This window comes from Chelonia mydas, chromosome 10 (genome assembly GCF_015237465.2).
Source record: "Chelonia mydas isolate rCheMyd1 chromosome 10, rCheMyd1.pri.v2, whole genome shotgun sequence".
Classification (NCBI taxonomy): domain Eukaryota; kingdom Metazoa; phylum Chordata; order Testudines; family Cheloniidae; genus Chelonia; species Chelonia mydas.
Genome location: NC_051250.2, coordinates 65,641,243 through 65,653,320, shown reverse-complemented (window position 1 = coordinate 65,653,320; position 12,078 = coordinate 65,641,243). Strand labels below are relative to the sequence as shown.

The following is a 12,078-nucleotide window of genomic DNA, read 5'->3' as shown; positions in this document are numbered from 1 at the left end:
ATTAGGGAACTGCTGCACTGTCGGTACCAATCTGGTAGGAGTCTCACAAATTGAATTTATCGGTAGCTCATTAATGATCTCTTCTTCTCTATGTGCAAGTTGTTAAACTCCTAACTATCCAGTGGTTGCTTATAGAGCCTCAGTGAAGGTTACAAAGTTCACTGATACAAGGATACATTTTAATTTGATCACCTGTGGCCCTCTATAAAAACAAAAGGCTATGAGATTTTGAAGCTTAGTTTTTTAGATGTTCTCAAATACAGTCTAAGCGGTTTCTTGGCATCTCTTTTCCTAGACTACGTGCTAATTTTATACAAAAACTACATCAAAAGAACATTAAGGATACAAAGTGAAGCACTAAAATGTCAGAAAATGCCAAAGTTAAGGCTGCCTATGCATGCTTAACTCTACATCTATGTTGCAGAGAAGTCTCTATTATTTTAACAGACATCCAACTAATAGGCTTATTTAGAATCCGAAATTGTCTTCCTATGAAGTACATATGGCCTTGGATGTAGTGTAGTGGTGTACTGGTTTGTGTGTTGATGAGTGAATTTGACCCATAATGGCTGGCCCTTCGATGTTAAGGGGACTATTACTACAAGTGACTATAAAGAAAAGTTGTCCTTTATCTCAGCTGGGGTGAGCCTGTGCTTTTGGAGCCGAAGGCTGAGGATTGTAGTTCTAGCTCCCCTATGTCACTTGTCTGCAGAACAGGTTACAATGAAGGCTTGTAAAATATCCAGCCAACTCTGGTAATGAATAACTAGTAGTGTAAACAATACCTCTCACAGTGATTCGATAAATACTTTTCAAACGCAAGTCAAGCAACCAGAATGTTTGTTCTCACAATAAAACAAGGTACTTATCTAACACATAGTTGATGTTTTAAGCATGAACACTCAACCCTTATTGGCACTGTTTTATCAGTTAACCAAATATCACGTCCTTGGGCATTCCAAACAGTCTCCATTACTCTCCTTCTGTCTTCTTGCATGTTTTGGTCTGAGAGGTACTAGTGTTGAAATTTTAAAAGCTGCTTCTTGGGTCTGAAACAGCAAAGACTGACCATTGTAGGGAAAGGAAAAGCCTGTTGGATGTAATGTGTTTACTTTCAGTCAGTTGGGTGACTGAATTCTACCTGAACTTATTTTTGTTAAATTGGTCTTACTGAGTTCATGCATTTTCCATACGACTGCACTTTTTGCAAATATTTCACATTTGCAAAAATGATCATGCAAAATTGTTTTCGCTCTTGGGGTGACTAGAAAAGTGTCCTGGTAACAATCTGGTTCCTCTGGAATGTTATAGGACTAAATCATCCAGTAAAACGAAAAAATATTACCTGCTTTAAAAAAAAGAGAATGTATCTGTGGCAATGCTTCAGGAAACTTATCTCAAAACAGAAGAATCAGTCTTAAAAGGAATGTGTACCATGGAATATCTTTCAGCTCCCATGAAAGAGAGTGTGTGTATTAAGTAGAATGGGAATGTAAAAGGATTAAAACCTATCCAGAAGGCACATGAGGTGGTTGTTGGGTGTGCAGAGGACAAACATGCACCAAGTGTGGAATATACATTTCTTCAGAAATAATTTTGGAGTGATGGCAATGGTCCAGAATTCAAAGGTAATAGTGGCAGGTGACTTCAATAGCTGTCTGGCCACAATGTGGGATAAACTACCAATGAGACAAGGTCCATCTAAAGAAGCTCAAATGCTGGAACTAGTATATAAAGAACAGGACAAAATGGAGATTTGGATTTTGCCTTTTTTTCTCTGAAACTGCGAAAAACACTTACTAGAATAGGTTTAATTTCAGTATCAAAAGGTTTCCTACGTGAAATCTTATTAGAATGGAATATCTCTGACCCTGTTCCTGTCTTCATGAAAATAAAGTCCAGTTCAGGATTATTAAAAGCTGGAGATTTAGTAATATATAAGTTTAGTAATATATAAGTAAGTTTTGTTAAAAGACCCAAACTTTGTGAATGAAATGGATAATTGATAATTATATTAAGGACAATAGCTCACAGGATATACCCTGGGAGCTAGATGGGAAGCATTTAAAGCAGTAATAAGGGGACATACTATCTCATGCCATAGTTATAGGGAAAAAAGACATCGGCAAAACCGGGAAGAGTTAGAGGAACAAATTTTTCAGAAGCAATGTGTCTAATAATGTAGACTTAGTCAAAGAGATTAAGAATGCGAAAATAGCATTAGAAGTACTGACGACAATAAAAAACAAACAGGCAACTCCCTCGTTTGCCGAAGGCTCTATGAATTGGGGAACAAATCAGGCAGATTACATGCCAGACTGCTCTCTAACAGAAGACCCACAGCAGCCGTACCATACTTTAAGGACAAAAATGGGGTACTCCAAAGCAAGCAAACATAGGGATCAATAAAGTACTAGCATTCTATTTCCAAGTGAGATACACTAGCAGATATGTAAAGTGGAAGATGTGGGAGGAAACATACTGCAAGATATTAAAATGCCCAGACTGACACAGAGTGAAAGGGAGGTACTAGATGGCCCAATAGCATAGGAAGAAATAATAAAAGTACCTAGCTCTTATGCAGCACTTTTCAGATGGAGAAACTGAGAAACAGAGGTAAAGTGACTCACCTAAGGTCACTCAACAGGCCAGTGGCCAAGCTGAGAATAAAACCCAGTCCCCTGAGTCCCAGGCCAGTGCTCTAACCAGTAGGCCACAAGTGATTTTTTTCATTAAAATCAGGGAGGAGTCCTGGGCTGGAAGGAGGTACCACTGAATTCTATATAATATTAAAACACAGGTAACTCCCTTGCTAGCAAGTGCACTTCAATCTTCTGAGGCAACAAAGTCCTTACTGGGCACCTTCTAACACACAGATGTAGTTCTGATACCTAAACCAAACAACACTTATCCAATCCAGCATCGTATACGCCTATCTCTTTTTAATAAAGAGAGAGTAAGATTCCATACCTTATTTGTGGAACACAGTAGAGTTATTGAGCATGCAGATATACTCCTCCCATGCATGTACACTTTTTTGCATGTGGACCTTGTCATAAAGGGGTGACAAGAAAGAGCTGATAAGAAACTGTTTTTTATTTCTTGGCCCCAATCACCTGACAATAGGCCACAGTTACAAAAGTTTTTAATAAACCTGTCACATGACACGGGTCAGTGTCTAGGGTTGCCAGGCGTCCAGTTTTCAACTGGAATGCCCAGTGGAGCAGGGACCCTGGCAGCTCTGATCAGTAATGATGACCAGGCCGCTAAAAGACCAGTTGGCGCACAGCGCGGCTAAAGCAGGCTCCCTGGCTTTGCGCAACTCCTGGAACCAGACAGCACGTCTGGCTCCTAGGCACAGGTGTGGCCAGGCTCCGCAGCTCCCATTAGCTGGGAATCAGGGCCAATGGTAGCTGCAGGGGTGGCACCTGTGGCCAAGGGGGCGTGCATAGCCCCTGGCCCCTCTGCCTAGGACTTGGACAAGCCGGCTGCTTCCGGGAGCCGCCTGAGGTAAGCGCCGCCCGGCTGGAGCCCGCAACCGGAACCCTCTCCTGCACCCCAGCCCTCAGCCCCCTCCAGCATCCCAGAGCCCACACCCCCCAGCTGGAATCCTCACCCCCTCCTGCACCCCAACCACCTGCCCCAGCCCTGAGCCCCCTCCTGTACCCCAAACTCCTCATCCCCCACCCCACACTGAAACCCGCACCCCAAGCCTCTGCCCCAGCCCTGAGCCCCCTTCTGCACTCCAAACCCCTTGGCCCTAGCCCAGAGCCCCCCTCCTGTACCCAAAACCCTTCATCTCCATCCCCACCCCAGAGCCCTACCCCCTCCTCCTGCACCCTGAACCCTTCATTTCTAGCCCCACCCCGAGCCAGAGCGGGAGTGGGGCCTTTGGGCAGGGGGCGAGGCAAGAGTTTGGTTTTGTGTGATTAGAAGCTGGCAACCCTATCAGTGGCCACTGACTTAGGTTAGCTGTCAAAAAACAGAGTCATTGTCCTCTGCTTTTGTTTAGCCATCTTTCGTTCCTCCTGTAAGACAGGCTTTCAGGCATGGATTAGATCGTATGAGTTTGGGGTGGATAGTGTAGCTGTTGCTTTTGTGTAAATTATCAGCTACTTTGTTTGGAATCTGATATTCTTGCCATCTGCATAACTTTGTTGTTCTTATTGTAGGGCTGCTTCAGTTCCCAATTCCTGATATACAGCTCTCTTGTAACTACTTCGGGGTTAATTGTTTGCCTAAGGAGCTTATTGGCAATAGGTTTTTGGTAGTTTCTAAGATGGTGATCTCCATAAAGAACCATAGTGATGTGTGTTTCTTCTGCCCACCACAGCTTTTTTTAATTGAATGCTTTGCTGTTTCTCCTAACTTCTCTGCCAATCCATTTGATGACAGAGATGTGACATGGCATGCCTGAACTGGTATATCAAAGAGAATGGCCAGAATGAGCCAGTCATTAATTGTGGGCCATTATCTTAACTCATTCATAAAACATAAATGGCAAATTTCATGCAGCCTAGTTTCCAAGAGCTTCCTGCAAAATGAGCTGGCAATTAAATATAAATGAGACTGGTTGGGGGGTGGGGATAGCAGCTGTTTTATAGCTCTGGCACTGGCGCAACTTATGCTTAGGAGGAATAAAACATAACACCAGAAATGTAAAACCTAAACATGTAAAATGTAAGATCTACTAAAATATATATTTCTGTGAATAACTATCTGAAGATTCAAGTTACTTTCAAATAATTCATATTATGTGACACGTATTAGCACTTTCAATTCCTCATTAAATATCAGCAGGGGAGATTCATAACCAAATATAGCATTTGTATGATACACCTTCTCAAGACCAAAAACACTTGTCAAGATTTGGTAGCAACAAATCCTTCCTTTAATACAGCCTGTGCCCACAGTTTACTGGACTGCTGTGAGATGTCATATATAATTCATAACTGGCTGCAGAAGCTGGGGCTGGCTCTGAAATGTACTTTCAAACCTGCAGCAATGATTAGTTGCTGTTTTCCCTTCCTTCTACCTCCTCCCCTTTCTCCCTTCCTTTGCTAATTTGGGTAGGTTTGTCAGCCCAAAAGAGTTTGTTTGAAATAGCCAGAGCAGTGGAAGTAGGGGAAAAGAAGAGTGAGGATGAGGAATAAGGCTACTTTTTGAAAGACTTTAAATAACTAAATATACCTCCACCCTCAAGAAAATATCACTCTCTGCTTACATTTCTTTATTTTTAAAAATATATTTAGTAGGATCTTACTAAACTTACAATTAGCCATTTTAATTACAAAGTACACATTAAAAGCAACCAGCGGTTATGCTGGTTTAATGACTCATGGCCTGTCTAGATCACAGAAGTGACATACAGGTTTTAATACCAATGGGCTGTGGTCAGGGGGCATAATATATTAACAATTCTCAGAAAATAGGATCCCTGTGATTCTGCAGCCAACGGTGGATTGGTTTAAATACATTACCAATGCCACAAAAGTTCCATAGACACTCTGTAACCTCCCTCAGAAATGTCTTGTCTGTTGCTGATTAGCAATTGGCACTGGAAATGGTGCAGACTTTTAGTCTGCCACTACAGTGGCTACACAGTTAGAAGAACAGTCAGGTGTTAGTCTTTCATTTCTCACAAGAGCTAAGTGCACCTATCAAACAGTGAAAAGCAGAGATTGTTTAGTGGAATCCAACAGGTGTAAATTAGGCAGAAAAAAAGACATTTCTAAAGAGGAAACATCAAAACTGTTTATGCATTTGTTAGCATTCAGTGCATAAAGTAACAAACTGAACAAATAGAGAATACTTTTCATTATAATTTCAGTTACAATAATCTTTAACGCTAGCCACAATAGTGGGTAAAAATAATTCAGAAATGTGACTGTTTTTAAAGTGAAGATGTCCCTTTAAGTTGGTGGAGAATTCCTTTGTTGGTCTTTGCTGCTAGAAGCACATTTATTTAAATAAAATGTATTAGTAAACTTTAGCTTTGACTAAAATCACACAACAGATCATTGTTGATCATTGAGATCATTGTTGGTTATATGTTAAAGAATATATAATTTTTTATATGGAACGGTGGAAAATGTTCTCTTCACAGCGCACATTATTTTTCAGAGCGGTCATCTGTGTCCATTATGAGGATAGTTTCAGAAATCAAATTTGAAAGATTACTTTTTTCCAGTTTTTCATCTTTTTTCTAGTGCACTTAGACTCATGGGAATTTTGATACATAAGATTTATTGTAAGAGAGTGACTCAATATAACATTAATATATACTCTATGCTGACTTAAAGATACCCAAGTTTGGAGCTTATTTTTGACACAATATGCTAGAAATAATCTGCTTGTTATAGATGTTTTGGTAACAACAGTTGCAACATAAAATGTATTTTACCTAGAAAGGTCAGGGTTTCATGACTCAAGGACAAAATATAGTGCAGTTGTATTCAGTGCGTTTTATAGGTCTCCAGATATAGTGGAATCACATATATACTACCTGTACATTCCTTCAAATAGTAAACACTTTTCATATGCAACTCCAGCTGAAGGTGACTGGACTCTGGAGTTCAGAGTTTTCATATGTACCTTCACAGATCATATTCGCAACCCTCTCTATATTATATCTAAAATTCCCCTTGGCTTTAAGCACATGCATGCCCATCCAACGGAATCCTGTGATGACATATGTTTAATGTTAATTTCCTCTGTGTGTGTGTGTGTGTGTGTGTGTGTATTATATAATATGTTATCTACTGATATAGTTTTATCTAGGTTTCTTATTATAGATGGCATACAAAGCAACACCTGTAGTTCTGGCCACCTACTTGGTTCTGTTCTAAAAAGGGTCTGTGGTTACTAACGTTCTCAGAGTTTTACATTTAGGGCTGAAATTTGGCATGCATAAGAGCTGAATTATGGTAATCGATAAAACTAATGATCTTGCAATGTTCTAGCAGCAATCTGCGTGTGTGTGTGTGTGTGTATATATATATATATATATATATATATATATATATATAATCGAATGTGTATATACATAATAGAATGTTGTTCAGGGTAATCCTGTCTCTGACAATGGGCACTACCTGAGAAAGGTGTAAGAACCCCATAGTAAATGTGTCAGCTGCTGAAGCATGTATCAAATCACTATGTGGTCTTGAACAAGTCATCTCTCTCTCTGCCTCAGCTACCATGCTTGTAAATTTGAGGTGATGACAGTACTTACTTACCTGTGTTGTGTGACTGAATTCATGAATGTATGCAAGGACTTTGAGATCTTTGGATGGAATGTGTGATAAGTGCCGAGTGTTAACCAGTGTAATGGCTTTGGATAGACTCAATATAATTTTGAAGAGTTGAATCATGTGGTTTTATTAGTGGTGTAGTCTAAGGCTATATTTGAGCATCTTTTGACCTTCTTCCTGAGGGGCGCTTTTGTTTTGACACCCACTTTTTAGGGATTTCACCATTGTACTTAACAGATGACTGAGATTTCCCTTTGGTACTCCCTCTTTATAATCCATCTCAGTCCATCCCTCCCCTCCTTTGAACAACATCTGTAAACATCTTTCTTTTCAAGATATATTGTTATTGTGACAACCCTTCCCTCCCACCCCCGCTAACTCTTCCCTTGTCCCTTTCTCGGATGTAGTTCTCCCTTCTGTTCCTGGATTTTAGTGTAAGTGTAGTTTTTATCACATTTGAATGTTTGTTGTGTTGTGTTCTATTTATTTATTGTTTTTAATTATATATATTCTCAACCATCATTCTGCCATGCCCAATTGTTTCAGTGGAGAGGTGCTTAATAAATTGATCTATTCAGATGATTTTTTAAAAAAATCAATATTGGAAGGAGGGGGAATGAGCTACACTGAAGCAATAAAATGTGGCTTCTACATGTTGGATGCTATTTAGGGAAGGGAATATACCTGTCTGGAAGGAAATATGGCTGACTGTTGAGCAAGTTTCATGTTGTCTTCCCTTTCCAATATTGGAAATTTCTCCACAATAAATTCATGTACGTTTGAACTGCCTTTGGTAGAAGTGAAAGACTCATTCAAAGTGTTACAGACATCCACCCTCATACTGAATACTTTTTATTTAGATGCCTCCCTTGCCCACCCCTTGAACCTGTGTTTTGGGGGTAGGATCCACAAAATCAAATGATTGGGGTTTGATTATAATGATTGGGGTTTGCATATAAGACCAGAACAGCAGAATGAGGCCTTCAATTTTCACGGCCTTAGGCTGGGCCTTTCAAAAGCACCAAGGTAATTCATAAGCACAAAGCCTACTGGAACTTGGTTTTGAAAATCCCATCTTTAGATTTAACTATAGAAGCTTTACTGCATTTTTTCCCTGGTGATTTGAATGAACATTTTATGTGAACAGAAACAGCTAAAGCTTTTCAGTCTTCAAACATTGTCTAATATCTTTATTTTTAACAGCTATAAGATAACAAGACTTTTAAGAGAGAGGCCATCTTCTCCCACATTCCTGCTTTATTTTTGGGGTGGAGGGTTACCTTAATTTCACCTTCCTGCTCCTTCATGACACCCTGTCCTCAATCCCTCAAAGGTCTCACGAGCTCATTTATATTCTTTCCTTCAGTTGCCTTTCCCTTCAGAACAAAAGACATTTGATAACCGTTAATCTAAACCTACCTCTTTTATCCTCAAACTTTAATAGATGAACATTTTATTTTTAAATCACGTTCACTTTTCCCCCCAGACTTTTTCTTTCTTCAGCAATAAATAATTATTAGTAATTTCTAAAGAAACTATGGAGATATTGCCTTGCTTTCAAAACAGAGTTACTACCATCCCTTCCAAGGGAATCTGTTTTTAATTCAAATCAAGCACACACTTAATGTTTCATATCTAAAATTTAAAAATTGCCATAAGCGATTGTATGGTCATGGGTGTTTGCGGACTACAAAGAAACCATATAAAGATTCTATTCTGAACAGTTAATGTGTCCTAAATGATTTTAATAAATATCTTTCATGCATTTGGCAGTTTGCGGAGAAATTCCAGGAAGTAAAAGAAGCTGCCAAACTAGCAAGAGACAGATCTCAAGAGAAAATTGAGACCTCAAGCAATCATTCCCAGGTAAGTCACTTATCTGTAATATATGTACACACACACACATATGCAGGAAAAATTATTTGAGACTAGATTCAGCAGTGGAATATATCTGCTTCTGGCAGCTAGTTTAAAGTGTCAACAAAGAAAATGGTTAAATATCAGTGTTAACTATTGGTCTTTAACATTGCTGGAGGAATATTCTTTTTCTTGTGTGCTCGCTCTCCTTCTCTTTCTCACTTACATATAATAGTCTTTTCAGGAAGTTACTGAAAAAATAACAAGGTCATCCATATATTCTTTGATATAGTTCTTCATTGTGGTGGCCCCTGGGGACTTTGCCTGAATGCATCCGATGAAGTTAGCTCACGAAAGCTTATGCTCAAATAAATTTGTTAGTCTCTAAGGTGCCACAAGTCCTCCTTTTCTTTTTGCCTCACTGCAGTATTTCAGCAATAAATAAATGGAATCTGTTGTAACACTTGCTTATGCCAGTTGCCTAACCCATTTTTTTGTGTGGTTGGGGCTGTGTTAGAGATCAGTTTATACAATGTCACATAGCTAGCGTAATTTGAGTTCTCATGTATTTCATTGTCCAAGTTGGGTGATCCATAGATGTTGGGTGATTATAGTTTGTCTGCAGGTGAGGCTTTACCATCCATTACTCACGGTGACTGATGGAAAGGGAGTTTATAACGTATGTCCATGGAGTACACCTGTCTGGGACAGTTTAGTTTAGAAAGATGCCACTATACCCAGTGTTAATTGTTTTTGTTAGAATATGATGAAATCAAGTTTTATCACAAGCTTTGTCACAGTCCCTTACAATAATTCATTATAATTGCATGAAGTCTACAGCTAGCTAAGAATTAATCCTTGTTTAATGGGAACTCATTCATTGTGTTTTGCATAAAAGTGTTGCTTTGGAGGAAAATTAGAATAACTTCTATTTAGTGATTACTTCAACTACACAATCAGAAGAGCCTTTATGACATCAGTGAGACTGCTTAGTGTTCATTTCTTCTGAAAATCAATCCCCTTGTTTAGATCCCTAAACCAGACTTAGAAGCCTGACATTAGATGCTTTTTAAAAAAAAAAAATTGTGGCCATTGAGTCTAATGTAAAGCAAAGGAAGTTAATTGACCACTGCTAAAAAGTGTGTGATGTTAATCTCTTGGGAGTAGGAAAGTGTCTTTTTTTTTTTTTTTTTTTTTGGTACTTCACAACTTCCAGTAGTATTTCTTTGCTCCAGTAGCTTAAACTGATTTTAAAATAGTCTTCTGGAAAATTTTGCAAACTTTGTAAATTGTATTTTTTCTCTTTGAAAAGAGCCTGCCTTTTGCCCCCAGGGCACTTCATTGTGATAGTTTTTTTTATTACTGTTCTGTGTTTTAAATGTTCTTCTTTAGATATTACATCTACTGTTACAATCTGTGTATAGTCTAGTATGCCATAAAGATGTGATGCATGTGAGAGCTGATAAGAGACTGGTCTTTATTTCCTGGTCTCACTGACTTGACATGGGACAAGGTTACAAATAGCACAGATGTCAGGGTCACTATTCACCAGTCCCAGTGGCTACTGGTGCACACTGGGGGAATCACTAGGCTCAGGTAAGGAGCTATCTGTCATTACTTAAAGGGAATCAGAAATGTTCTTGCTTAGTGCAAATATATAACACGACATGGTATATAATATGACCTCTTATGATACCTGTATTTACTTGTACCGATAAAGTCAATGTGAAGATAAAGATAGGACTTCATTTTGATTGACAAGAAGAGAAACTTTTTTACTACTTTGTCTGGGCCACAAACAGTGGCATCCCAGACAACAGCATTACCTCAAATAGGCCATGCCAGGTAATCTGCCATTGCATTTTGTGTCACATACCTAGTATGTTATGTCACAAAAGTAAATGCTTACTTCCTTTCAGTGAGTTTTTTTTGAGGGGGGGTAGGGAAGTAGGCATATGTTTTAAAAGGGGAACAAAGATGCTGGGGGGGAGGGGTGATTATAGACCAGTCAGCCTAGCTTCGATACCTGGAAAGATACTGGAACCAATTATGAAACAATCAGTTTGTAAGTACCTAGAGGGATAATAGGGTTATAAGGAATAGCCAGCATGGATTTGTCAAGAACTAATCATGCCAAACCATCTGATTTCCTTCTTTGACAGGGTGACTGGCCTAGTGGATAGGGGAAAGAAGTAGATGTTATATATCTTGATTTCAGTAAGGTTTTTGACATTCTCATAAGCAAACTAGGGAAATGTGAGCTAGATCAAATTAGTGGGTGCACAGCTGGTTGAAAGACTGTACTCAGAGGTAGTTATCAGTGGTTTGCTGTCAAACTGGTAGGGCATTTCTAGTGGGTTCCCACTGGATCGGGTACTGTTCAGTATTTTCATTAGTTACGTGGCTAATGGAGTGGAGAGTATGCTTCTAAAACTTTCAGATGACATCAAGCTGAGAGGGGTTGCAAGCTCTTTGGAGGACAGGATTAGAATTGAAAATGACCTTGACAAATTGAAGAATTTGTCTAAAATCAACAAGATGAAATTCAGTAAAGAGGAGTGCCAAGTACTACAGTTAGGAAGGAAAAATTAAATGCACAACTTCAAAATAGGGAATAACTGGCTAGGTGGTAGTGCGGCTAAAAAGGATTCTGGGGGTTACAGTAGGTCACAAATTGAATACAAGTCAACACTGTGATGCAGTTACAAAAAAGGCCAGTTTCATTCTAGGGTGCATTAACAGGAGTGTCATTTGTTAGACCTGGGAGGTAATTGTCCCACTCTACTCGATACTGGTGAGGCCACAGCTGGAGGACTGTGTGCTGTTCTGGGCACCACACTTCAGGAAGGATGTGGATAAATTGGAGCAAGTCCAGAGGAGAGTAACAAAAATAATAAATGGGTTAGAAAGCCTGATGTATGAGGAAAACTTTAAAAAAAGCTGTAAGACACAGTTCCCCGGGGGTTCC

At 39.2% G+C, this 12,078-nt stretch overlaps 1 protein-coding gene across 2 annotated transcripts in view; it reads left to right on the top strand.

Annotated features, from left to right (window-relative positions):
- Positions 1 to 12,078, top strand: part of HOMER2 (homer scaffold protein 2) — a 106,516-nt gene that overhangs the window by 72,441 nt on the left and 21,997 nt on the right. For both annotated transcript variants that reach the window (XM_043524454.1, XM_037910710.2), the window contains exon 4: positions 9,027 to 9,119. In XM_043524454.1, the coding sequence (XP_043380389.1) occupies positions 9,027 to 9,119 (93 nt within the window). The remainder of the gene's footprint in view (positions 1 to 9,026; positions 9,120 to 12,078) is intronic.